Below are 27,509 nucleotides of genomic sequence, written 5' to 3' on the forward strand. Positions count from 1 at the left end.
AGACCGTATACGCCGATAGAGAGAAGCGGGAAAGGGAATAAGGGTATTAAATACGCCGGAATATACACATGGTTCGGGAACGATCGCGCGATCAAAGTGATTGAAAAATTAAAAACGAGATTACACGCCGCGGACCCGCTGAGAAAGAGAGATTGTGTGCTCCGAACTCTCTTCCGATACCGAAATAAAGTGTGCGCGAAAGTAAGCGCGCTGTTTACGTAAAACTCTTCCTCCGCTCTTTGTTATCGTTGTGAAGTTTAAACAATATTTGGCTGAGTTCCTATAAAGAGAGGGAGAAACTAATAACGGCGCATTTTAGTCGCAGTTTCGGCTCGAGAAATTGTTGAGAATCGATATGAGAAAAAATATATAATAATAATATATAATATCATAAAAAAAGATCTGGCCATTACAATACGCCGAAACATTTTCTTTACATCGATTCTTTTTAAATCTCTTTTTAAACAATAATATGTACATTTATTATATATATTACAATTACTATAAATAATACATTTATAAATATATTATTATAGATTATATATAATATATTCATAAATGTATTATTATATTAATTGTGATATATAATAGCACAATTAAATAAATGTAATATATATAATAATGTATTTATAATAATATATTTACAATTAATATATATATATATATATATATATATATATATATATATGTAATATAAAGGTAGGATGGTAAAAAAATGAATAAGTTACGAGATATTTTATACTTCAGTTTGACATAATATTATATGAACTATGAAATATCTCGTAAAATATTCATTTTCCGATAATCTTACCTCAATACTTTGATGCACAAAATAATGGGAGAAATTAATTAATATAAATTACAAGTGGCAGCTACATATTTTTTCTTAAAAACAACTATATATTTTCTTTACATCACAAAAATGTTTTATTTTTAAGATAATCGACTGAATCATTTAAAATGAAATACCCTGTATATATCACATTTGGCTTAAAAATAATATGTTAAAGAGGAGAATAACTTAATTTGATGCGCGGATGTATCGGTATTTTACCGCGATTAGCTTCGTGTTGATTATCGCGCCAATATTTGTGCTACCTGGCCGAAGTTGTGGAATACAGATCGACGACATGATGGAAAGAGAAGCGTGTAACGATGGTAACCATGGCTTGCGCGAATACGGACGGAAATAATTCCTCTTACGGGAAATAGTGTCGGTCTCTGCGCAATCTCGCTTCGTTTCATACTTATTGAGGATGTGTATTCAACTCTCTTTCTCTCTCTCTGAAACGAGTTTTCATAGATAATGTTACGCGAGTTTTGATCCACATTTTCCGACCGTGGGTTAAAAAATCGTCTGAAAGCAATCCGTAGATTCGCGCGTCATAAAAAAAATATTTTTCAATTAATTATTCCGCCGGTATATAATACGCAGTATTTTCTCTGTACATAAGATAGGCAATTTTTTAAAAATATTTTCCCGATTTTTTTAATTAAAAAAATTTTTCAAATGTATTTGCAGGTAAATTGTATAAGTTTAATATAACACAACTGTGTTGATTTAAAAAATGAAAATGTGAGAGAGAAAAATATTGCAAATTGTCGAAATTATCGAATCATCGAGAAGTGTATAAAAGAAAAATAATACATATTATAAGATAGACAATTTTTTAAAGATATTTTCTCGATTTTTTAATTAAAAAAATTTTTCAAATGAATTTGCAGGTAAATTGTATAAGTTTAATATAACACAACTGTGTTGATTTAAAAAATGAAAATGTGAGAGAGAAAAATATTGCAAACTGTCGAAATTATCGAATCATCGAGAAGTGTATAAAAGAAAAATAATACATATTATAAGATAGACAATTTTTTAAAGATATTTTCTCGATTTTTTAATTAAAAAAATTTTTCAAATGAATTTGCAGGTAAATTGTATAAGTTTAATATAACACAACTGTGTTGATTTAAAAAATGAAAATGTGAGAAAGAAAAATATTGAAAATTGTCGAAATTATCGAATCATCGAAAAGTATAAAGCCCTTTCTTTTTTCACTAATATAAATTCCAACTATTTTACTAGCTGTATCATGTAATAAAAAAGATTGTCGCAGGTACATATATCGTCTATCTTTTGTAGTTTTAACGCGAGTCATGGAAAATTTATCTGGAAGCAAAAATCGATAAAATTGACGGCCGTGAAAAGTTCGAATTTTCCAAATTGTGAAAAATGAGTTTTACTTTGCTTATGAAAACTGTTTTGTTTACGAGCATATGTGTTTTCCATCAATTCTTCCAATACCACTGGCATCGCGACACATGTCCCAAAAAATATTTAAAAAATTCCATTAGAATTACAAAAATTCTGTCAGAAACGAGGGGAAAAAAGGAACAATAAACGAAGGTTATTTTATTTTATTGCGAATCGCATAAATATTCCCATTCGCAAAAAGTCAATCTCAATTTAATTTAATATAACATAATAAATCCGAAATGTAGTTTACATTAAATAGGAACGCGTTACGCGCGCGGTTATCAATATTTATATTTCCTTATCGTTATATATATACAGGGTGTCTAATTTTAATCGGTTACCCCCAAAAACTTTTTTATTTTTGTTTTTATGTTTGTAAGAAAAAGTATTTAGTTGCAATTTACATACTATTTCTTGAAAACAATTATGTGTTTTCTTTACACCAATTGATTTCTCTCATTATTTTGCGCATAAAAGTATAGAGGTAAGATTATCGCGGAAAATGAATATTTTACGAAATATTTCATAATTTATGTAAAATTATGTTAAATTTAAGTATGCAAAATATCTCGTAAACTATTCATTTTACCCTAATAACTTTTTATGCAGAAAATTACGAGGAATCGACTTATATAAGAAAATATGGTGGTTCCATTAAAAAAAAAAAAATAATGACTTTCAAATAATCTAAAAAACGTTCTTTAGAAAAAAAATCAGTAGCGCTATCTTCTGTCCCCCTTCAAATCAAACAACTTTTGTCTGAGACATGTTGTTGCGCGATCAAAAATAAAAAAGTTTTTGGGAGTGAGCCGTTAAAATTGGACACCCTGTATATATGATGTTGCGCGGAATATGTGAAATTGTTTCTGGAAAATAACTTTTTTTTTTGTCGACCCACATACGCGCGGCGTAATCAAACGAAAATCGCCGGGAAAATGGACGGTAGCGATTCCTCGAACCCTCGCGGGATTGCGGTGGAAGGTGGGGGGGGGGGTCAGAGGGGGCGGAAGGGGAGGGGGAGAAATGTGCCATCCCGAATGCCATCGTTTCATTGTTATTCACGGTGGCGTGCGACGTCGGAAACGCAATTTAATCAGGTCCGATGCAACATCGGCGCGGCACTTAAAATTGCAACCTGATCCAGCTCTGGAAAACACATAGCGCACGACGCGACGGCGGAAACCGCCAGCCTCTCTCGCGCTTAGATTAGTTCCATATCATTGTTATTCACGATGCCCGCCAATCCTGATTGCGTTTTAACCGTCTCGTTGCTTCCGATTCTCATCGTTCTCGCCCCCTCCCAGTTCTCACCCTCTGCTTCTTTTCCTCGCGCAACGTTGTATTGCCGCTTTATCTCTCGAAATTAATTCCATTATGTTTATATTAGATTTCGCTTGAGAGACTTTACCACTCTTTTCACGGATACGATAAATAAATTCGAGAGATAAAGCGGATTTTTATCTCCGGATCGGATTTATAAACGCGAGAGATTCTCATATTTGCGCATATTCTGATATTCTGTACGTCTCTTTTAATTAACTTTCATGGTTTTAATCATGTTGAGATATAAATATAATATAAAAGCGCATGCATTGACATATATCGATTGTGCTTTCACGATAAAAATTAATCAAGCGACAAATTCGATCCCCGAAATGTCAGTATAAATTCGATACTCTCTTAAACAAAATCTTTGTTATTATCACTGATAAGAGATAATATCAATTAATAAGTATAGAAAGTAGCGAAATCTCTGAGAAAAATCAGTCAGTGATCTCTGATGTTTTTCAGTGAAGTCTAATCGGCGAAACGTCAGATGGAGGTGCAAAAAGCGAGTGTTTCACTGAAATCTCGTCCGCCTTAATCCACGATATTTTCCCTGATTCCCAAAAACCGCAACCTCCTTTCCCTCCGATCGCTCCTTAAATCTGTATACGTATAACAGCTCGGAAAATATCTTGCACGGTAAACGAGAATTTTATTACAAGAGTCTGTCTCTCAACGTCTCTCGCACCGAGCGAACTGAATATCTCTCTCTCCGTATGAGCCTCGTCGTCGCTAATTATACAAATCGGGCAATCTCTCGCCGCTTTGAGAAAACTCTCCTCGGGAAAAAGAAGAAGAGGAAGAGAAAGAGGAAAAAAAAAGAGAGAAAGAAAGGAACACGAACCCGGGGCCCTTTTGCCGGAGTGCTGTACGCTTAATTCGACGGTGAGCATTTTTCAGGGAGCAGACGGCGCCGCTATAACGATGCGGCGGTTCCACTTAATTCGTAAGCTCAACCGCTCGTTTGCATGAGTACTTAGGGACTCGAGCGAGAGGTCGGTGGCGCGGTTGAGCGGAATAAGGGGGACGAGAGGGGGCGAGAGGGGGGCGAGAGGGGGGCGAGAGGGGGGCGGCAGGGGGCGAAAGGTGGTAAGATCTCGGTGGCGCGTCTCTGGCGTTGACTTTAAGTGCTCGGACTATATTCGGGGACTTTCCCTGGTACAGAACGACGCATCACATCCCCCACCTCCCTTTCGAGGAGGAGGAGGAGGAGAGGGGGGAGAGGGAGAAACGGAGGGCACTAAAGTGTGGATTTTAATCCGCGGATACCGGACGATATCTTCCGGGATTAAGACCCGCAAGAGCGCCCGGAGTCTCACATCTAACAAGTTTACCGTCGGTTCGAACTCAGCTCAAAGCAAATACCTCGACTACTCCGACTCGAGGGACTCCGGCGGAATACTTCCCCCTCCCTCCTCCTCTCGTCACGATTCAGGAGACTTCTTGTGTTTGATTAAAACCGATCGCGATACTCTTCCTCCCGTGCGGCGATCTCTAGGGAACTCCGACTGTGGTATATATACCTATATATATATATATGTTTCAAAAGAAAAAGATCTCTCTCTCTTTCGATTTTTTGCAAGTCCACGTTCGGTGCTGACAAAGTTTAACAAAAAATTACTTTTTTTTTAGAACACAAAAAAGATAAATTTAAATTTCAACGGGCTACAGGAGCTAAACGTGGATGATAATACGTCAATTTCGAGGAAAATTAATTTAAAATATAAATCAAACAGACTCTGATGTATAAATAAATTAAAAAATATAAATTATTTTGTGCAAAATAAATATAGAAGAATTCAACAAAAATAATTTTGTTATATATATATATATATACACACTGGCGGATCCGGGGGGGGGGGGAGGGGTTAAACCCCCCTCTTGCAAATTAAAAGTTTTGCTGAATTTGTTTAAAAAATATAAATAAAGAAAAACAAACATTAAAGAGCTATCGACGAAATTATCTCATCATTTCGTCGTATGTCTGACTTAATCTAAACTTAACTCCTTGAATGCGTAATGAGTATAATTTCCAGTGTATCTTATACATACATATTGTATATATTAAATATATACAAAGAATTTCGCGCCTAATTATTTTCATGCAACGAAATTATCTCATCATTTCGTCGTATGTCTGACTTAATCTAAACTTAACTCCTTGAATGCGTAATGAGTATAATTTCCAGTGTATCTTATACATACATATTGTATATATTAAATATATACAAAGAATTTCGCGCCTAATTATTTTCATGCAACGAAATTATCTTATCATTTCGTCCTATGTCTGATTTAATCTAAACTTAACTCCTTGAATGCGTAATGAGTATAATTTACAATGTATCTTATACATACATATTATATATATTATATAGATATAAAGAATTTTGCCTAATTATTTTCATGCAACGAAATTATCTCATCATTTCGTCCTATGTCTGATTTAATCTAAACTTAACTCCTTGAATGTGTAATAAGTATAATTTCTAGTGTGTCTTATACTTTTATATATATATATATATATATATATATATGTGTGTGTGTGTGTGTGTGTATATTATAAAGATAAAGAATTTCGCCTAATTATTTTCATGCAACGAAATTATCTTATCATTTCGTCCTATGTCTGACTTAATCTAAACTTAACTCCTTGAATGCGTAATGAGTATAATTCCCAGTGTATCTTATACATACACATATTGTATATATTATATATATACAAAGAATTTCGCGCCTAATTATTTTCGTGCATGAAATTATCTCATTATTTCATTATATGTCTGACTTAATCTAAACTTAACTCCTTAAATGCGTAATGAGTATAATTTACAGTGTATCTTATACTTTTATATATATATTTTTTATATATATATTTTATATATATATATATATATATATATGAATATATATAAAAGTATAAGATACACTGTAAATTATACTCATTACGCATTCAAGGAGTTAAGTTTAGATTAAGTCAGACATACGACGAAATGATGAGATAATTTCGTTGCACGAAAATAATTAGGCAAAATTCTTTATATCTATATAATATATATAATATGTATGTATAAGATACATTGTAAATTATACTCATTACGCATTCAAGGAGTTAAGTATAGATTAAGTCAGACATAGGACGAAATCATCAGATAATTTCGTTGCATGAAAATAATTAGGCGAAAAATTCTTTATATCTATATAATATATATATATATATATATATATATATATATATATACACTGGCGGATCCTGGGGGGTTAACCCCCCTCTTGCAAATTAAAAGAAACAGTTTTGCTGAATTTGTTTAAAAAATATAAATAAAGAAAAACAAACATTAAAGAGCTATCGACGTCATTGATCCTGGAATAGAAGCTAATCATGAAACCAAAAATATTAAATAAAATAATTTTGCACTCCCCCCCCCATTATCAACGTCAGGATCCGCTAGTGTCTATATATGTGTATGTATGTATATGTTTCAAAAGAAAAAGATCTCTCTCTCTTTCTGTTTTTTGCAAGTCTACGTTCGGTGCTGACACAGTTTAACAAAAAATTACTTTTCTTTAAAACACAAAAAAGATAAATTAAAATTTCAACAGGCTACAGGAGTTAAACGTGGATGATAATACGTCAATTTCGAGGAAAATTAATTTAAAATAATTTTTTAAATAATAAATCGAACAGACTTTGATGTATAAATAAATTAAAAAATATAAATTATTTTGTGCAAAGTAAGTATAGAAGAATTCAAAAATAATTTTGTTCCACCTATCTGATATTCTGCGTCTGCGGCCCTTTTCATATCTGAATTTGAAAATTAATTTTTCATTGAAACTGTGATTAGTTGTGCACAGGGTACAATTCTTTTCTTGGTCCGATATAAGTAATTAAATTAAATCTCAAAAAGAAAATAAGTTAGTTTGCCTAGTTTTTTTGATGCTGAATATGATTTGAAATTGCTTCACGTCACAGTTATGAGAAGTTTGCGAGAAAGTTATTTTAATATATTTTACAAGTACGGTATAACGTGTTGGAGAAGTTTTATTGCAATCAAAACTAAGTATGTTGTTAGGACTTTCAGCTTTTAAAAAGAATTTATTGCACCGACTATATTTAATGAGATATTCATGAAATATATGAGGAAAGATCTATCAAATACATTAATTTTTAATTACTTTTTAGTCAAACTTAAGGATTTTAAAAATCACTGAATATAAATCTGATGTCAAAATTGACAAATTAAAAATGATGGAATATAATTAATATAACAAAAAAATTTTAAAAATATTTGGATATTTGCAAATTTTTACACACATGCAAAAATTTTTTAAATGTAGACAAAAATTTCACATTTGTATTTAATCTAAAAAAAGTCTCAATATATAGTATAAATAAATATAATTGAAAACTATTTGTATTGTATATTAGATTCTCAATGATATCTTTTTTGTAATAAATCTCATATATTTAATATCATAAATATCTCTCCTAGTAATCATATAATTAAGATTCCTTTTGGGAATTCAAAAAAATATCCAAATGATATATTTAATTGTGATTGCAAAACTTCTTTAACACGTCATAGCTAAGCTGTAATATAACAAAAGAATACTTCAAATATCCTTTTCTGCAAAATTAACTGCAAATTTTCAAATTTGATGTGAGATGGAGCAATTTAGAAATCAAAATCGTAAAAAAAAAATTACGGAAATGATTAATTTCGTTCTTATAATTTTTTTTTTGAGCTGTGTAATTATATTACGATTGAAATGTCATTACGTATTCGTTATCATTATGATTGATATAAAAGTTTACGAATAAAGCGCGTCAGGAAAGAAATATCTCACGAGAGTGAACCGGCAAATCGAGAAATGTTCGTATTGACAGATCAGTAAAGAGCGACGGAAATATAAAGCGCGATATGCTAGGAAGATTTTTGCGTCTTCGGCTCGCAAAACCGATACAGAGCTACGGTTATTACGGTATCCTGCGATATCAATATTTTTCTCGTTTTCGTACACATCCGACGTTTTTATCGACTATTGCGCATTATATCGAAAGATAGATATCGTTGTGCATTTCCCGTCTCGTGGGATTCATGGACAATTAACCCTTCCGTCAATGCATATAATTTTTCACCTTTTCATCAATATATAGGTATCAACTGCGGCAATTTTTTTACAGCAGCTGCTGGGTATCGAACATTCTTTTCTATATATTTTATTAATTATATAATATATTATATATTATATATTATATATTATATGTAATGTATTATATATTATATTATATATTATGCAAATATTATATATTATATTATATATTATACAAATATTATATATTATATATTACATATTATATATATATTATATGTAATATATTATATATTATATTATATTATATATTGTACAATATATAATATAATATAATATATAATATGTAATATATTATATTATATATTGTACAAATATTATATATGTATATATTATATATTTCTAATATATTTTAGGAAGTTTTTGAATAAAAAAGGCCTTTTGTATTTTATTTCGGCCGGAGAAAATTTTGGCAGATTTTTAACGTTTAAAGTTGCTTTGACAGCCCGGGTATCTGTTCATTAACAGAAGGGTTAATCTCTTAAATAACTCTAGATTACGAATCCAAGATAGAAGGGGGAAGGAATTTTTATGAAGGAATTTTTACGATGACATTTACGCGTTATATTTATTTATATTCGGTCGAGGTTTCTTTTTCTTAATTAAACCGCCTCTCTCTGATCGGTCAATCTTTTCTCGGATAATATCGAATTTAAACGTCACGTTTTTCCACATCTTGTATACATCTTTGATTCGAAATAAACGCATATTATCACGAATTTTCATTTATCTTATTCTCGATTGAAAAACTCGCGATTTATATACGAGCCTTGCGAGTTTTACGTGCTCGATTATCCCGGAACTGTATTATGTTTTCCGATCTCACCCTCTTCCTCCCTCGCCCCCCTCCTCCCCCTCGTTTCCCGAGATGCTGCGCATCATCGTGCGCTATCATATTCGAATCATTTCGCCGGCCAATATCGATTCCGGCGATAATAAAAACTCTCCGCTTCTCTCTCTCTAGATGTGTCCGGCGAATATTTTCTACGCAAGCGCAAAAAATTCCTTCGATGCTTTCTCTTGTCGGTCCCGCGTGCTCTTATCGTTTCTCCCCCCTTCGTTCCTCAACCCCTTTTCCCGGCGGCGTTTGATTTTCAATACCGCGGTGAATGCGAATGAAATTTTTACAGTCAAATACTGTATACACATATCTGTATCTCTATACGTGCTTCGCTGAAATTCGACTTTTCGGATATATTATAAGCGGATACGCACGAAATACAGCTACCCTTCTCTTTTATTTTCTCTCGTACCCCATCATCGTGTGAGCGCGTATAAACGCTATATATCGTTATTTTCTCTCTTTACTCGGACCAATAAGTTCGAATGATCCCGAATGTAACCGGATTCGAAACGCGAATAATCATCGTCATGCAATTTAATAGAAGGGCAAATATTTAATCATCGATATAAATTAGATCGCAATTATCTACGGCCGGTGAATCTATTTGATTAAATATTTAATTATGCAATTTACGCAAGCGCGCGCGCGCAATTTCCATTACACCGGCTACAGAACATCCGGTGACGTTCGATATACTATATCGGGGCGATATCGAAACTGAGGAAGAGAGAGGGAGAGAGATTTGGCGAAGAATAAATTCGTATATTCGTTTTATCCGAATACTCTCCCGATAAACGAGAGCACACACAGCAAGCTTATGCGTACGCTCCGGGGAAATAGGGAGAGTGCTTCGCAGTTATATATTCGAAAAAATGCGGAGGAAACGAGAGAAATATCCGTTTGTTCCGCGCAAACACAGACCGGAATAAACTAGCTCACTATGGTGTCTATTGCCATGAGAGAGAGAGAGAGAGAGAGAGAGAGAGAGAGAGAGAGAGAGAGAGAGAGAGAGAGAGAGAGAGAGATGGCTGAAAATTGACGACCTCAATCATTATACGCAATTTGCAGTTTTATATATATATATATATATATATATAAATCTCGAATGCTCGAGCGATTATGTGCAATTATTATTGCGCGATATAAAATATAAACCGCGTCGTTTCTGGGAATATTGCGTCACTATCGTTCAAACAATTGTCGACGATTAAAAAATGCGCAAACCTCTTATAATAAATATAAAAAAAAGAGAGGAAAAATTATATATCGCAGAATAATATTTTAAATATTTGAAAATAATTTTTCCATCGATGCGCGTGAGAGTCCCCCGATATATATTAATATTCTTGTTAGACGCGTGGAAAATTGCATATTCGGTAAGCGTAGAATTTGCATTTAATTGTAGTGTGTCGCGCTTTATAAAAACACCGATGTGAAACCCCCCCCCTACCGAAAATCGAATCCAATATCTCGATTTTCGTCACGCGCTTGTCGAGCCGGGGGATTAACGTCCAGGGATGCCCCCCTCTCTCTGTCATCGACGAAAAATATCCCAAAGAGTGCCGCTGTCTCTCTTTCACTCTCTCATCGAGATGACAAAATTATATTTCTTCCACCCTCTACTTTATTTATTATAATTTTTTTTTAATATACAACTGCGCGAGGGTCCTCGACGTCATTCGTCTCTCTCGTACCCCTCTCTTCCCCCCCTTCTGATAATCGTTTCCTCATCTTTGACGAGCGATCTTGAGGTGCGACCAGAATATGGAGTTGCCACCCTCCTTCAATGAATTCAAGGGGCCACTATCGGCGGTGATCAGCCCGCGATATCGAAATCTACGAGACGGGGAGGGGGGACAGAGGGGGACAGAAGGGGCGGAAATTTTCTCCGCGCGCGGCGAGAAGGAGTCGACAAAATTATATTTCTTCCACCCTCTACTTTATTTATTATTTTTTTTTTAATACAACTGCGCGACGGTCCTCGACGTCATTCGTCTTTCTCGTACCCCTCTTTTTCCCCCCTTCTGATAATCGTTTCCTCATCTTTGACGAGCGATCTTGAGGTGCGATCAGAATATGGAGTTGCCACCCTCCTTCAATGAATTCAAGGGGCCACTATCGGCGGTGATCAGCCCGCGATATCGGAATCTACGAGACGGGAGGGGGGACAGAGGGGGACAGAGGGGGCGGAAATTTTCTCCGCGCGCGGCGAGAAGGAGTCGACAAAATTATATTTCTTCCACCCTCTACTTTATTTATTATTTTTTTTTTAATACAACTGCGCGACGGTCCTCGACGTCATTCGTCTTTCTCGTACCCCTCTTTTTCCCCCCTTCTGATAATCGTTTCCTCATCTTTGACGAGCGATCTTGAGGTGCGATCAGAATATGGAGTTGCCACCCTCCTTCAATGAATTCAAGGGGCCACTATCGGCGGTGATCAGCCCGCGATATCGGAATCTACGAGACGGGGAGGGGGGACAGAGGGGGACAGAGGGGGCGGAAATTTTCTCCGCGCGCGGCGAGGAGTCGACAAAATTATATTTCTTCCACCCTCTACTTTATTTATTATTTTTTTTTTAATACAACTGCGCGACGGTCCTCGACGTCATTCGTCTTTCTCGTACCCCTCTCTTTCCCCCCTTCTGATAATCGTTTCCTCATCTTTGACGAGCGATCTTGAGGTGCGATCAGAATATGGAGTTGCCACCCTCCTTCAATGAATTCAAGGGGCCACTATCGGCGGTGATCAGCCCGCGATATCGGAATCTACGAGACGGGAGGGGGGACAGAGGGGGACAGAGGGGACCGAAATTTTCTCCGCGCACGGCGAGAAGGAGTCCTCCTATACATCCTCCTCGTAGAGAGACCCCTCGATTCTTTCCGGGCACGAAGTCAAGTAATTGGCAATAAATTCTCTCCGCGCGCGAAGCGAGTCGTAAAATTTTCTCGCCGGCATTGTCATAAATTATAGATAACGCGGATATATCCCTGAGAGAGGGTTAGGCTTACTTGTAAGTCGCGTGTAAGGGAGTACTTGAGGGAGAGGAGTGTATAATCGCGCGGGTTCTCTCCATTTCCTTTTCGATCATCGTTTATTTCGGAGAAAAAAAAAATCCCTGAAGAAGAGAGCGGCGAAAATTGACTCTGAGAAAACCCGCTTACGCGACTAATTTGCGTATTAAATTAAAAAGATCGTGCGCCATGTCTTTCCGACTGTCAAAGAGAGAGAGAGAAAGACTGTCGCGCGACTTATTCTTATTTACGTACAGTACGTAGCGTATTTTGCCGCCATCGATCGATCCGTTTAGATGGTAAACGCGGCGGCAAACTCGAGAATGATGAGCGCGATATTAAATTCTCATTTTTATTACATCAACGTCGACATTGCGCGCCGCTTAATTACGCGGCACACGGCGCCGTTTTTTACAGAAGACGAGGGAAATTGCGCGCGAGAGGGAGAAAGAGAGAGAGAGAAGAAAGAAGGGGGGACAGACGCGGTTCCTATTTTTGAATTTCGCGTCGCTGCGATTGCGGTTGCATTCGCTTTATGAAGATTAGACCCGTCCGGGGTTTTGCGCGAATTCTCTGGCAAGGCAGAATTTTCCGACGCGGATCCGCTCGACTCTCTCGAATAAACGCGTGCAAAAGATAACGAGCGGCGGAAATAACGGGCCGCCGCGGGCGGAGATGCCATAGCTACATCGGAAACGTAACTTTCGTGAAATTCGATAATGCAGCTCAAACGTGCGCATTATGACGTGCGTCATTACGAGAAAAGCAAATCTGTATACATATATACACATCTTTTTGTAAAAGAAAAAGGTATTTAGAGTTTTGACACATTAAAATAGTTCATTCTTATATACAGTGACTGGCAAAAGTAAAAAGCCATCTCATCTATAAGACTGGTTTGTTCTATAAAGGTAAAAGAATATGTTACAAGTTTTTCATAATTGAAAGTTATTAATTAAGTATTTTTGATTAAAAAGGAATCTTTTTTATTTCTAAAAACAATCGTATATTTAAGAGTGACAAAATAAAAAAACAAGTTAAGGAAATATGTTTTAATTTAATAATAATAATATATATTTTTTTTTAAAAATAATAATAATATATTTTTTTTTAAATTCGCCAGTCGTAAAGAATATAGAAGGAGGTTTGTAATGACGACCAAAAACTGGACTAATTTGAATTCATTTATTAGATAAAATTCATAACGTTTCGACCTTAGGTTTAGGTCATTATCAAATGTGAAAGTCAGATGTATTATTTACGGTGTCAATTGAAAAGCCATTATATAAATGGTATATGCGATGTAAATAATACATCTGACTTTCACATTTGATAATGACCTAAACCTAAGGTCGAAACGTTATGAATTTTATCTAATAAATGAATTCAAATTAGTCCAGTTTTTGGTCGTCATTACAAACCTCCTTCTATATGTTTTAATTTAGTTATAATATTTATAATATTATAATAATTATAATAATTTTAATTAAAATATATTTTAATTTAAATAAATAACAATATTATTTTAATTAATAGTTAATATGATTTTCTTTAGCCTCAATAACTTTTTGAAGTCTTTTTAGTATGCTTTCAATTAAATTTTTCAAATGTTATGAATCCAGATTCATAATTTTGTCATTCTTAAATATATGATTGTTTAGAAATAAATATAGTAATAAAAATGATTCCTTTTAATTAAAAACTTAATTAATTAATAAATTTTCAATTTTAGTTATAAAAAACCTGTAACATATTTTCTTTTTACCTTTATGAATCAAATCAGTCTTATAGATGAGGTGGCTTTTTATTTTTGCCGGTCATTGTACACACACATACAATATGTATATATATCTAAATATTTTTTTCTATGCTTTTTACAAAAAAATTTGACTTTAAGTCATTTTTGAGAAATTCACTAATTATCACTTTTCTTAAAAATCGATATTTTTTAAACAAAAGTTCTATGATTCATCGAGACAAAATGATCCATACATATTAATTAAGGGTTTTCTTGATTTTTTCGTGAATTGTACAATTTTTTATACATTTTAAAATAGTGTTCTATAAATATTATCGAGAAAGATACTTTCTGCTCAAATTAAATTTTATTTGTGCTTTTAGGTAATAATATTCAATAATTATTATTGCATAATAATTGCATATTAAATCACTTTAATGAGATAAAAATGAATTACTCACCCTAAGAGATAGTAGAAAAAGTGAAAATAATTATGAAAATAATGTGTGAAAATAATTTAAAAGCTGATAAAAGGGAATGTGCTCGTGTATCTTGGAAAGTGCTGCTGGGAGGCTTCTGTTTTATAAGTATCTCCTTAAAGTCGAGCAATTTTTGTGCAAAACATTTTTTGTATATATATACAAGAGCGTCCGCAGAGTTTTTTTCAGGAGGAGAGCATGATTCAAAATTTCTTCCAAAATTAGAATACTTAATTTTTTAAATTCATACATCTTTTGGTCATAAAAGTTTTCTCACCGCGACAAGGTAGGTATATGTGAAAAAAAATTTTCTTTGCGTTTTTTTAATTTTTAAAATATTTTTTTAATTTTTTAATTTTATTATTTTTATTATTTTTATTATTTTATATTAAATGTGCAAATAAATTCATTTATTCAAAGGGAGAGCAAATGCTCCTTCTTGTCCCCCCTGTGGACGCCCACGTATATAGATACATATATACGTATATAAAAAAACTATATTTTATATAAAATATCCTTTTCTCCTCCACGCGTATCTGTTTTCGGCGTTTTGATAACTACGCAAATTACGCACGTTCGTTCGCGGAAAAAAGGTCCCTGCGGAGCGGGATATTTCGTGTCAGCCTGTCACTTACAAGCGGGAACGTCGTCCCGATCGTTTTAACAAGCGCGAGCTTTTAATTTTAAATAAAAACACGTGACTCTTTCTCTCTCTTCCTCTTCCTCTTCACTCGCGCGCTTTGTTCCCTCTGCCTGGCAAAAGACTCCGCTTGACATTTAATGCTCGTATTATATGTCCGCGTCGCATTCTACGTCGCGGCCGCGAATCGAATCGTAAAATCTGCTAGCTCGATTAAAAATAGAAAAGGCGGATAAAAAAAAAAAGAAAAAAGAAGAAATGTCCGTTTCGTTCTTGATCGCGATATGAGATTGGATCTTTCTCCCTCTCTCCTTTCGTAAGCGTTATTTACAATTAAATTAAAACGGCGGATTCACCGGCGAAAGGATCTTCGGCGCGACGTTGAACGTATTGTTAAGGATAAGCCGATCTTCTCGATATTCAATTTATACGCCGCAGTGCGTTTGATCGATGCGCAACGCGAATGCAATTCCCATTGAATCTGCATACGGCAATATTCCCCGGCTATACGTATACATATATATATTTCGATATATCCGTCGAAACGGGACTCGCCGATGAACAAGGGCACATCGGCGAATCGCCGTTATCCATTGCCCGGCATTTGACAACGATAACTAATATGATTGTTCGAGAATCGAGCGGTTCTAACAACGGAATTCATCTCCTCTCGCAGTAACGAAACCTCCTCTCTCTCTCTCTCTCTCTCTCTCTCTCTCTCTCTCTCTCTCTCTCTCTCTCTCTCTCTCTCTCTCTTCATTCTCTCCGTCTTTTTTTGTTTCGCTTTTAACGAACGTACAGAAAGGATGGACGATATCTCGTGATGTATAACGCTGTTCACCGATGGACGGACACGATTCGATAGGAATTTGTCGTTGACAGATTACATTCGACATATTTGCGCATTTCGTGGAAGGAAACGAATTTTCTTTCCCTGATCGTCGAAACGATCGAGCCGTGATAAACATAAAAAACGGAACATTTAACACGGTGATTCGTAACATGGGTCTGCATAATTTTATTCCGCGGTCTGGAACAGAAGAGTGGTTTTCTATAGTTTTTAGTCACGTCAGGTTTTCGAGAAAATAAGGTTGAAACTTTCCAAAAAGCGTTTTTTTTAATCATATTTGGAAAATTTGTTGCAGGAGAATCTAATGTGCAAGAAACTTCGGAGAGGGTTTAAATGAAAGCTCTTGAACATTGTACTTTAATATAAAAATATCGAATCTTTTATCGCAGGTAAAATAATCGATCCATAAATTGATGATACTTTAAAAGATCCGATATTTTTATATTAAAAATTTTCAAAGATAGTAAAAAACGCGTTTTTGCCGATTTTAATCCCATTTTTCTCAAAAACCTGACGAGGTTTGTGCATAAAAAATTATAAGAAATTCCTCTTTTGCAGACCACAAAATCATGTAGACAGACCTGAGTCATGTATAATTATTCATGTAAATGTGACATAACAATGCCAAATGACATGGCGAATAAAACAGCTGATAAACATCTCCGATAAAAGCATTCCCTTAAAATGCTCAAGGCGCTGTCAATTTACACGAAGAGTAAACTTTCTCTCTCTCTCTCTCTCGGCGAAAGATGGCGAGTAATAAATTCTAAATCGTAATTAATTTGCAAATCCTCAAATTATAATCCGCTGCATCCCCGAATATCTGCGCGTTTATACGAGTTCTTGATTGAAACAATTAAATAACGATGAGAGAGCGGAAAGAGAGACGCACAACGCGACAGGAGCGGTATAATGAATATTCAAACGGGATGCGGATGCGCGAGTCGAGTTTGTCGAAAATTTTGCCCGCGCGCGACGCGACTTAAGGATCCTCAACGACGTTTCATCCCCTTCTTCCCCCTCCCTCCTTTTTCAACCCTATTTTCCAGCCCGACGCGAAAGATGCGCGATGCTTAATCACGCCGAAAGCACGAAGGATGCTGCCTGCCTCTTCTCCATCAGACGGCATCGAGAATAGACGGCACGCAAGCAAGGAGGGTCGAAGACGCGAGGGAAGGATCGGAAATAATCTTTTAAGGCGCGGGCCCCGTCGAAGAAGTTGCGCCGCAGTTATAAACAGAAATTTAGATCCAGTTGCTAAAGTAAACAGCGGGAAACGCGCCACTTGGGGGGTGAAAAGGGGGTTGGGGAGACTCCCTCGTGCCCCCCTTCACCCCTCTTCGTCCACCGCAGGCCAGGGGAGAGTCTCTCTCTCTCTCTCGCTGAACTTTTCACTTAGCCATGACGGCCGATAAAAAGTTGGCTGATCTAATAACCGGTGACACCAACGACTCTGCGATCGAAGTTTCCGCAAACGATTTCGCGGCGAGGTTCGCCGCGAGCGACGACCTTTCGCTCGGAAATGCGCCGCGACTCGGGAGGAGAGGCTTCTTCTTCCTCCGAGACGGGGATTGAATCGGGAAAGAATTCTCTCCCCGAAATGAGATGTATCCGCGCGCTGATTTATTCTTTCAAGGAAGAACCCCCGAAAATTCTGATTTCGATGAAAATTTATACACGCATGTGGGGGGGGGGGAGGGAATTGATGAATTTAGAAATTTTTAGTTGCGGCCTGAAAACGAATGTAAGGGGTGAAACTATCGAATATAGCAATGTCTCGAAAATTCGACATAGCAAAAAATGTTTTATGTAAAAGTTTCATGGTAAAAATATCTCTATTAATAAAATTTTGGAGAAATAATTTTTTTTAAAGATTTTAAAAATAATTGTATTAAATTATTAAATTTTATAAAAATTATTTTTGCAAAATATTATTAATGTGATTAAATAAAGATGTTCTTACCATAAAATATTTTTTGTTATCACGAATATTTCTCGAAATATATCGAGAAAAGCAAAAAACAATATGAAGTTCATCCCTTAGAATCATTTTTGAATCGCAACTAAAAATTTCAAAATTCATCTATTTATCCCCCTACATGTGTATCAAAATTTCCGGTTTCACGAGGTAGTGATTAAAATATTTAATCAAAATGATCATTAATGGAAATAATCGCAAATGTAAATCGTATAAAAAATCCTCTTCCAATACCTTCAATCTTTTCTAAATATTTTGAAGACTATACAATTTAATCTTTTTTTTTTTTTTTTTTTTTAAGGAAAATGTCGAAGACTCTAAATCGATCGAGGCCGTAGACGAAAAGTTTGGCTCGTTCGGGACACCTCGTGTATGTAGCCGAGTGCAGATGTGTCGGGCGCAGTTAGCGGGGACGCAGATAAACGTTTCTCAGCGTATACATATTATATTACTGTATTTTGTGCCAGCTTACCGCCCGTGACGCGACACGTGAGATACGGTGCATCGCCCTCCTCGTAAGGGCCAGCTGTGCCGTTCAAGATGCGACCCCACCGATCCAAGATGGTTGGCTGCTCCGGCGGAACTGCAATAGGAAGGAGAATTTGTATATAAGTGCCACACGTCGCGAGACAGAAATAGAGGAAAATAAAAAACATATATATATATGTATATATATTGTACATGTATAAAAAATCGCGGCCATCTATGCAACTCCTTGCATAGATAAAAAGCTAAACATATGTTATGAATTAATAAACGCGCGTTTAAAGATACACCAGATCCTAAAAATTCTTATCTTCTTTTAAAAATGTTATTTGATCGATTTAAAAAATTTTTTACAGGTTTATTAAATGTTTAGCGAAATTTTTAGAAGATGTTTTCGTACTGAAGATTCACGTCACTTGAATTATGCACACGGCCGTGTCACTCTGTGTTTCGCTCCTCTGTATTTGGTACAAATTCGGCGTATAAGAGATGCATATTATCGGGGCCCGGGCATATATTGCTATGATCGTTGGCGGATTAAGCGCGGCGATATTTTTTCGCGGAATATTCGCCGCCCTCTCGGTGAAATCGGAGCGGAGTCGGATAAACCCGAGGCCGCCGGGATATTTCTCTTGCTTTTTTCCATTATTTTGCAAGTTACGCGCATACGTCGAACGGCATTTTATCAACGTGGTTATGGTACTCTCGCCTTTTCTCCCTCCAATATCCCCGTTTCATTCTCTACGTTCAGTTTCTTTCGTAAATTATGCGGCCTCAGGCGCCGCGTTTTGGCTTTTGTTTGCTAATTTCAACTAATTTTCTCTGCAAGTGCATATGTGCACACATACACACACATCGATGTTTCACCAGCTTCTTCTAATTTAAAAGCAGCTCCCCTGACGTTACCTCTAATATGGAATTTACTGTTTTAGCGCGAATATTGTTAGTATCGGATAAAAAATGACGAATTTATTCCGCGAGTCGACAATATAGGATATATTTATGTATGAAAATGCAGTCTCCTCTCTTTCGAAATATCGCTCGAATCCCTATGCGCGATTCATCAGAAAGAGATGTGTATCTACCGGCTTATAAAATATGATTCATCCGCGAATTTTATTTCAAGGTACTTTCAAAGTTTCTCTCTTTCGTGAATTGTTCTAGAATCAATTCGGAAGGAAAAAAATTGTTTAAATTCGCTATTCGCGCAATCATAGCAATCTCAAGAGGCTCCGTGCTCTATCAAAAATCGAGAATAATAACGTTTTTATATTGTAGTTACACGCTACCTGACGAAAGCACTTAATCGCGAACCGCGTTTTCGACTCGAATTCAATTTTCGACCGTAACATCATCCGCCAACACCTTCCTCTCCTTTTTTCCCTTCTTTTTCCACCCGGAAAATCCACCCTTCCTCTCCCTCCCCCCTCCTCAGTTTCAACCCCCCCGTTTCACCTGCCGGAACGTATACCTGTAAAGTATTCACGAGGATTTATGGCCGCTTTTCAATCCATAATCGGGGTGTACCGTGGAAAATAAAGCGTCATTCATCGTGGCCGCGCACGTCAACGTGCCAATCAATCGAGGTGACCAGCGCATCTCCCTCTCTCTCTATTTTGGCGCCCTTTTATTGTCGACGACGTGGCATTTCGCTCCGATTTCCCGATCCTCCCCAGTACAACTTTTTGATTTCTTTCCCTTTTTTTTTTTTCACTCCGGATTTTTCAGACGGGTCTCCCCGAGAGAACGGGGAGGGATGAACGTTGAGAAGATATCACTGTAGGGATTTTCACATAGAAAACGTCTCGCGAAAAGCCCCCTGTGTTAAGCTCGTTTGATGCTGCGCGCGCACGGACTAAGCTCCCCGGGCGTAGATTAATTAAATTCGCATCAAAGTCGATGCGCAAGAGCGTGCGAATTGCTTTTCTCGATGTTGCTATTCGTTTCCAATTCATTTTCCTCAAGTACGTCCTTTCCTTTGGTATCGCGCCCTTAGGAATTTGTAAAATTGCAAATGCACGTATACCGCGCGCAATATTTAATATGTATATACATATATATCTATACATTTTCTTACAAACTTCTCCTAATTGCATTTCGTAATATCTGTACAAAGAGCGGCCAATAAATTATTCCATTCGTGAATTATATCAAAAATTGTACCGAATATTATTGCTATAACGTCATACTTCACGTGATTAATCGTGTAATATAATCTTCGATTTTTCAATAGCTTTCATTTTTTTACATCATCAAAGAATTGAATTACATGTGAAAGTGACAATATTTTTAAAATACTAATATTTATATTTATTAATATTTAATTAATATTTAATTTATATTAATATATAATATATTACTTTTGGTTTAATTAATTATAAATTCTGTCTATTTCTTTTGACATCATTAAAGAATTGAATTACTACAAAAATGACAATATTTTTTTAATATTAATATTTATATTTAATATATTTTAAAATATATAATGTATTACTTAAATTCAATTAATTACGGGGATAAGAAAGGAAGATGGACGTTGCTCCTATACACTTCCAAATCACGCGTAATGCAATTGACACGTATAATAATAATTAAACGTCACATCTGGCTGACGAGCACGGTGATATTCGGGTTAGCGGTGTCGTCGTCGATAATTTCTCGCAATTTACCTCGTAAAAGCTGCGTATCCGACAGCAAATTAAATGAGGCTCATAACGTATCGTGCATCATCCGGAGCAATCTACGACGGGCGATGACACCCCTTTCCTCCGGGGAGCTTAATTTCTACCGATGAAAGCTCCGAGGGCGATATTTCGCCGCACTTTTGCGCCATCCAAAATGATACACACGATACATCCTCTCCGTTCTGTGTCTCTCCGCAATCGATTCCAATCACTCGACAATCCCTTTATATATTTCGACGGGGAAAGTTTTGTTTATCAAATTATCTACAACACTTGACTCGACATAGGGACCGCCGATGAATAAATCAATATATTATTTTTATTATTGTATATTATATTTTATTATTTATTATTTAAAAATTTAGTAATAGTATATATTAATTTTTATTATTTATTATTAAAAAATTTATTAAATATTTATTAAATATATTAATAATATATATTATTATTTATTATTATTTTTTACAATAAAACAGAGTGATGTCCGCTTTGCTTCATCGTGAAAAAATATAAAAATCGTAATAAATATAAAAAACAATAATATCTGACATTTTTGAGGTCTATTATTTTATTCTGACATATTTTCTTTTTCATTAGACCAATTTTGCGATGCAAAAAAAGATCGGAAAAGTTCAGAGAGATTCGGCGGAATTATTCGCCAATCTACAAATCAAAATCGGTTTTCGTTCGGCGGGAGGGACACGCAAAATTTATTCGCCATAGATTTCGTTATCGAGTTTAATCAGTCGAGAGTAAAATCAGGACCGAACGAGTAAAATCTGAAATTAAGCAATTAACGATCGCGACGTATTGCGAAGAAATAAAGTTTATCGGGGGTACCATCGCGTCACATGGCGAATTGATTTGACGAGAGCCCCGGATGGAGCCCCGAGAGAAAGGAAACTGAATTTCGTCTCTCGTTCTAGTTTATTCCTACGAGCGGAGTTTAATCACACAATATAACTAGATATTAGATTTATTAATCGCACGTCTTTTACACGTCGCGCATATACATATATTTTGACGTACAAAATTGGGAAAATAAAATATTAAAATATATATGTGCCTTTTCATGTATATATAAGATTCCTTTCTACATTTACATTTAGATTTAAATAATGGAATATTTCGATAAGGCGATATATTACGCATTTTTATATTCTTATCACTTTTGCCTCTAATACAAGTTTGCAAAAGCAAACGATATATTTTGCGCGATGCATAGATTACCTACTTCAGCGAGTAACACGAAGATCGATACCGCGCGCGATACTAATCAGAAGTTATACACACGCGCAAGTGTATCTCAGAGAAGTATCGCTCCCAGGCAAAATGTAATCCTAGAGTAACGCGCGAGTAGAGAGAGAGAGAGAGAGAGAAAGTCGGTAGTTATAGATACAACGCGCCGCTTCGGAGATCGAAGTAGCCGTCCGCCGCGTTTCTGCAAACAGGGAGTCTAGTAGTTTTGCGTGCAATGTCGTACACGTGTAACATAGTTCGCTTCCGCAAATATCGAGTCTAATTTGCCTGCTCTGGTTACGTGCATGCATTTGCCTTTAGCATAAATAATATGTCTCGTATAAATGTACGTTTGAAAAATCATGTAAGATATAATATACACAGAAAAAAATATATTAGTTAGCATACTTCAATTTTAGATGTTCCTATATTACACCTGAAATTTAGCTATCCCTGAAGAAATGTCCTTAAAATTATATTGTAATTAAAATCAAAATATTAATTATCATAGCTGAAAATGTATAATGTAATAAATTAAATTTCAGACGTAATATAGAGACATCTGAAAATTACCTATCACGCCTAAATTTTAGCTATAATAGCTAATATTTTAATTTTAATTATAACTTTAGGGACACTTCTAAAATTTAATTATCGTAGCTAATATTTTAATTTTAATAGTAATTTAGGGACCTTATAATTTAGCTATGGTAGCTAATATATTTTTTTCGTGTATTTCGACAAATTAATTAATTATACTAAAATTTCGAGCAAACTGCATCCGGATTTTAAATTGCAATTTTCAATTCCGCGCTGTGGATGGAATCAAGAACCGAGATCGGCGGAAGAGATCGAACTGGATGGAGGCTGTAATGGCAATTCTGTAATCAATGGGTTCTTGTTTCGACCGCTTCGATAATTTCGGAAGTGATCGGAAAATGAGCGAAAAGCCAAAGTGGTGTGTATATATGTACGTGCTCGCCACAATTTTAATTTAGTTAATTTTCTCCTCCCCCGTCGAGATAGGCCAGCGGAAAGAAAGATTTCGGGATCGCATTTCCGCCACGTCGAGAGAAAAAACATTTTCCGAGAGATATAAAGAGCGATGCGTTTTATTTATTTTTTTTCTCTTTTTTTGCGGAAATCTTCGGTTTATCGGCGTGCGCGGAATATTCGAAAATTTGGCCCGCAGCGGATTTTTGCAACACGAAAGTTGCATTTACCGGGAACCTCGAAAGTGCCCCTTTAACACGGCGTTCTGCCACTTTCCAGCGGTAAATGCGTAAAACGCGCGTTTGCCCGACTTTTTATTTACGAAAAGAGTGCATAGGGAGAGATACTTAAGAATTACGGGGACGTTAATAGGCCATTATTCCAATATTAAAGAAAGATTCGACGAATCCTACAATCAGCCGCGCCCTTCTAAAATCGCGAAAATGGCGGTAACGAGCCGAACACAAACGCGCGTCCCAAACGACCACGTGCAATCAGGGGGTCACGATTTTATTACACTTCTTTTATTTTTTTTTACACAAATTCGCAGCACATATAGAAAAAACTAGCGAGCACGCAGACGCGAGAAGCATATTCGCAGTGTTGTGCTTAGATGATTTTAAAATTAGCTAGATAAAGATGAGATAAAAATATGTAAATTCATCTTAGATATGATGAAGATGATTTTGTTTTAAATATATCTAGATAAAAGATAAAATTATATGACGATTCATCTAGATAACTTCCAGATAATATTATTTTTAAAATCGCTTATGTAAACACACAGTTAAAAAATGTAAATGAATAAAAATGTAATGTAAAATAAAAAAAATGGAAATTATAAAAGAGATATAAAAATATATTCATAGTTTTTTATTTATAAGTTTTTATCGTTTACTGCTCAAGTTCTACTATACTTAAAATATTTTCATGTGCTATGAAACTCTAAATCAAATTATCTAAATATTATTTTAGATAATTTAGTAAAGATAACACTTTTTTTTATCTAAGATGCAGATATAGATAATACATTTTTAAATTATCTATATAAAGATAAGATAACGCCAAAATTTCATCTAGATGATCATCTACATAATTTTATTTAGATAACAGCAAACACTGCATATTCGTAATTTCTATCGGAGGAAATTTATTCGAGGGGGCGAAGGGGATATAAATAGGACGCGAACTCACGTCGAAGATCGATCGCTCGTATATTACGGGATATATAATTAAAATTATTATTTTATTAGAGGGAGAGTCCGTAATTAGAAGAATGCGATAAATCCAATAAAACGGGAAAATATGCAAGAGGGAACGTATTTAAAACACGCGTTGCAAACATGTGCGCGGCGCATCTCTGTGTGTAATTAAAAAAAAACAATATTTCATCATCGATATATGTATAATCGAGATATATATTATATTGTGGAAGAGAGAGATCTCTCTCGCCGCAGGAATGTATGAAATTGTTATATATATAGGAACACGACCTACTGACCTGCTCGGCCATGGTTCGGAGCAGATTGGTCGCGGTGGTTATCGAGATTCCCGGCCACAGCTCTCTCTCTCCCTCTCTCCCCCACGGGGCAGATCGTGCATCGAGATGGCATTCGCGAACGAAATTACGTGTCACGAAAATATTCGCTTATTATTCCGCCGCATTTCGGAAAAACCTTATCGTCGCGCACATATTTCCGCGAGAGATTATTTATCTTCCGCGCGCGCGGATCTCTCTCTCTCTCTCTCTCACTCTCTCTCTCTCTTGTACAGCCACTACTTTTGCTACTACTTCTTCCTCTTCTTCGCGGGATATATCACTTACAGTTGCACGCGGGAATACGATCGAGTGAAGAAACCCTAGGGGTGGCGGAGGGTGAGGGAAAGAGGGGAGACGAGAAGTTAACGGATCGTTTGTCATGTTCCAGCTCGTTTCCGTAGATTTTTTCTTCTTCCTCTCTTTCTTCCTTTTTTTTTGCATTTCCGCGACCGACGAACGTTACGTTGAAATTTTCAGTGAGACGAATGATTAATTGAGATCACTCGGGGATTTTTGCCCGGGGCGCGGATTTAATCGCGCGTCTCGTTTTACCGTATTATATACGTTACGCGGTGCATTAACCTGTATAAAAATAAGTACATTCCGTCTCGTTTCACCTTATTGTTCGCCCCCCTAGAAAGAGATTACCTTGTCATTTAATCGCGTAGCAATAATAAAATGCATGAGCCGAGAGCGTGTTTCATTTCGAGCAATTTATACGCGAAAATATTCCCCTCCCCTTCCACCACACATTTTCCATGTTTAATTCTTTCGTTAATAAACGGGAAGCAACTTTAGATGTTAAAAATATGTCGGAACTTTTCCAATTGTCCGAAATAAAAAAAAAAAAAAATACAAAGAGCCTTTGTATTCGGAAACCTTTTAAAATATAATGGGAAAGAATGTTCGATGCTCAGTGAACTGCTGTAAAAAAATTATCGCAGTGCAAATGTATCGAAAACGCTCAGTTACTACCCGGATACCCAAACATTGATGAAAAGGTGCAAAAATTATGCGTTGACAGAAGGATTAATCGAGATTTCTGTGAAATTGTGTCAAAGAGCTAAAAAAAACTCTTCGAATTTTATAGATCGGAAAAAAGAGATATCTCTATTGTATATTTGACAATTAAATTTCGCAAAATCGTGCGACGGGAAATTGGTGCATAATGATGTAATGCAATGGTGCATAAAATGGTAAAAAAAAAATGGAAATTAAATCAACTGCTTTTCTTTTTCCTCTCCCTCAAAAAGTAAAACTCAAGAATTTTAATCGCTGATGTGATACATTGATGAGAAGGTAGAAAATTATATTGACAGAAGAATTAAACGCGATGCATAAATCCGAGCAAAATTATAAGAAATACAAAACAATTGTCGATAGCGATATGGATGATGAAAATTTAATAAATTATGCACAGACTTATATCTGAAATAATGGATCCAACAATAAGAGAAAATTTATATATATTTCACAAAATTAAACGATAAAAATTCAAAACAAATCCTGATTTTCCAAATTCGCTTCGAATCGAACTTGTCGTCTCTCGCATCGTGTTTTGGTGTCGCGTATTGTTCCTATTATTTTTCCGTCGTTTTCGTTTTAAGCTCGCTCGAATGGTGACCGGAAAGACGCGGCGTTTCGTATATATCGGGGCTAAATTGCTATCGACAGGAATATCATCGTTCGCGGCGTGCTGTATTGGTTAAGGCGACGTCGCTTGAGTGCAAGCGGCTAAATCGATTCTCGAGCAATTACCACCTACATAATGCTACGAGGGCCTAAACCAATGCGCCAACATGGAGAGCCGCAAATTCTCCGTATGCAATTCTATCCCTTACACTCGAGAAGAAAACCGTGTTTTTCCCCTTCCTCTACCGCAAAAAGTGATTTAAGGATTTTAACCCTTCTGTCAAGACACAATTTTTCACCTTTTCATCAATGTATATAATTACTATGTGTTTTCGACATATAATTTTTTTATAGGAGCTGCTAGCCATAGAACATTTTTTCCTATTATATTTTAGGAGGTTTTTCATTTTTGTTTCGAGCAAAGAAAAGTTCCGACACATTTCTAACATTTATTTAAAGTTGCTTTGGCTACTCTAATCTTGACAGAAGAGTTAATATAATAGTAGAATTAAATACATTAGTAGTAATGGAATTAAATATAATAATAATAATGAATTACTTTTTTAAATCTTCATCAAATTAAATTTAAATCAATCAAAATTTATGCGACACGTAAATATGTTGAAACTTGACACATCTTGAAATGTACAAAGAT

General features: G+C 35.6%; 1 protein-coding gene across 4 annotated transcripts in view; it reads right to left on the reverse strand.

The window, feature by feature from the left end:
- The window catches only part of LOC145934366 (kin of IRRE-like protein 1), a 506,904-nt gene that overhangs the window by 79,186 nt on the left and 400,209 nt on the right, over window positions 1-27,509 (reverse strand). For all 4 annotated transcript variants that reach the window (XM_083034727.1, XM_083034729.1, XM_083034728.1 and 1 more), the window contains one exon: window positions 18,753-18,863. In XM_083034727.1, the coding sequence (XP_082890853.1) occupies window positions 18,753-18,863 (111 nt within the window). The remainder of the gene's footprint in view (window positions 1-18,752; window positions 18,864-27,509) is intronic.

This window comes from Prenolepis imparis, unplaced genomic scaffold, assembly GCF_030444845.1.
Source record: "Prenolepis imparis isolate NDT839.2.m4 unplaced genomic scaffold, iyPreImpa1.0 SCAF_3, whole genome shotgun sequence".
Taxonomy (NCBI): Eukaryota; Metazoa; Arthropoda; class Insecta; order Hymenoptera; family Formicidae; genus Prenolepis; species Prenolepis imparis.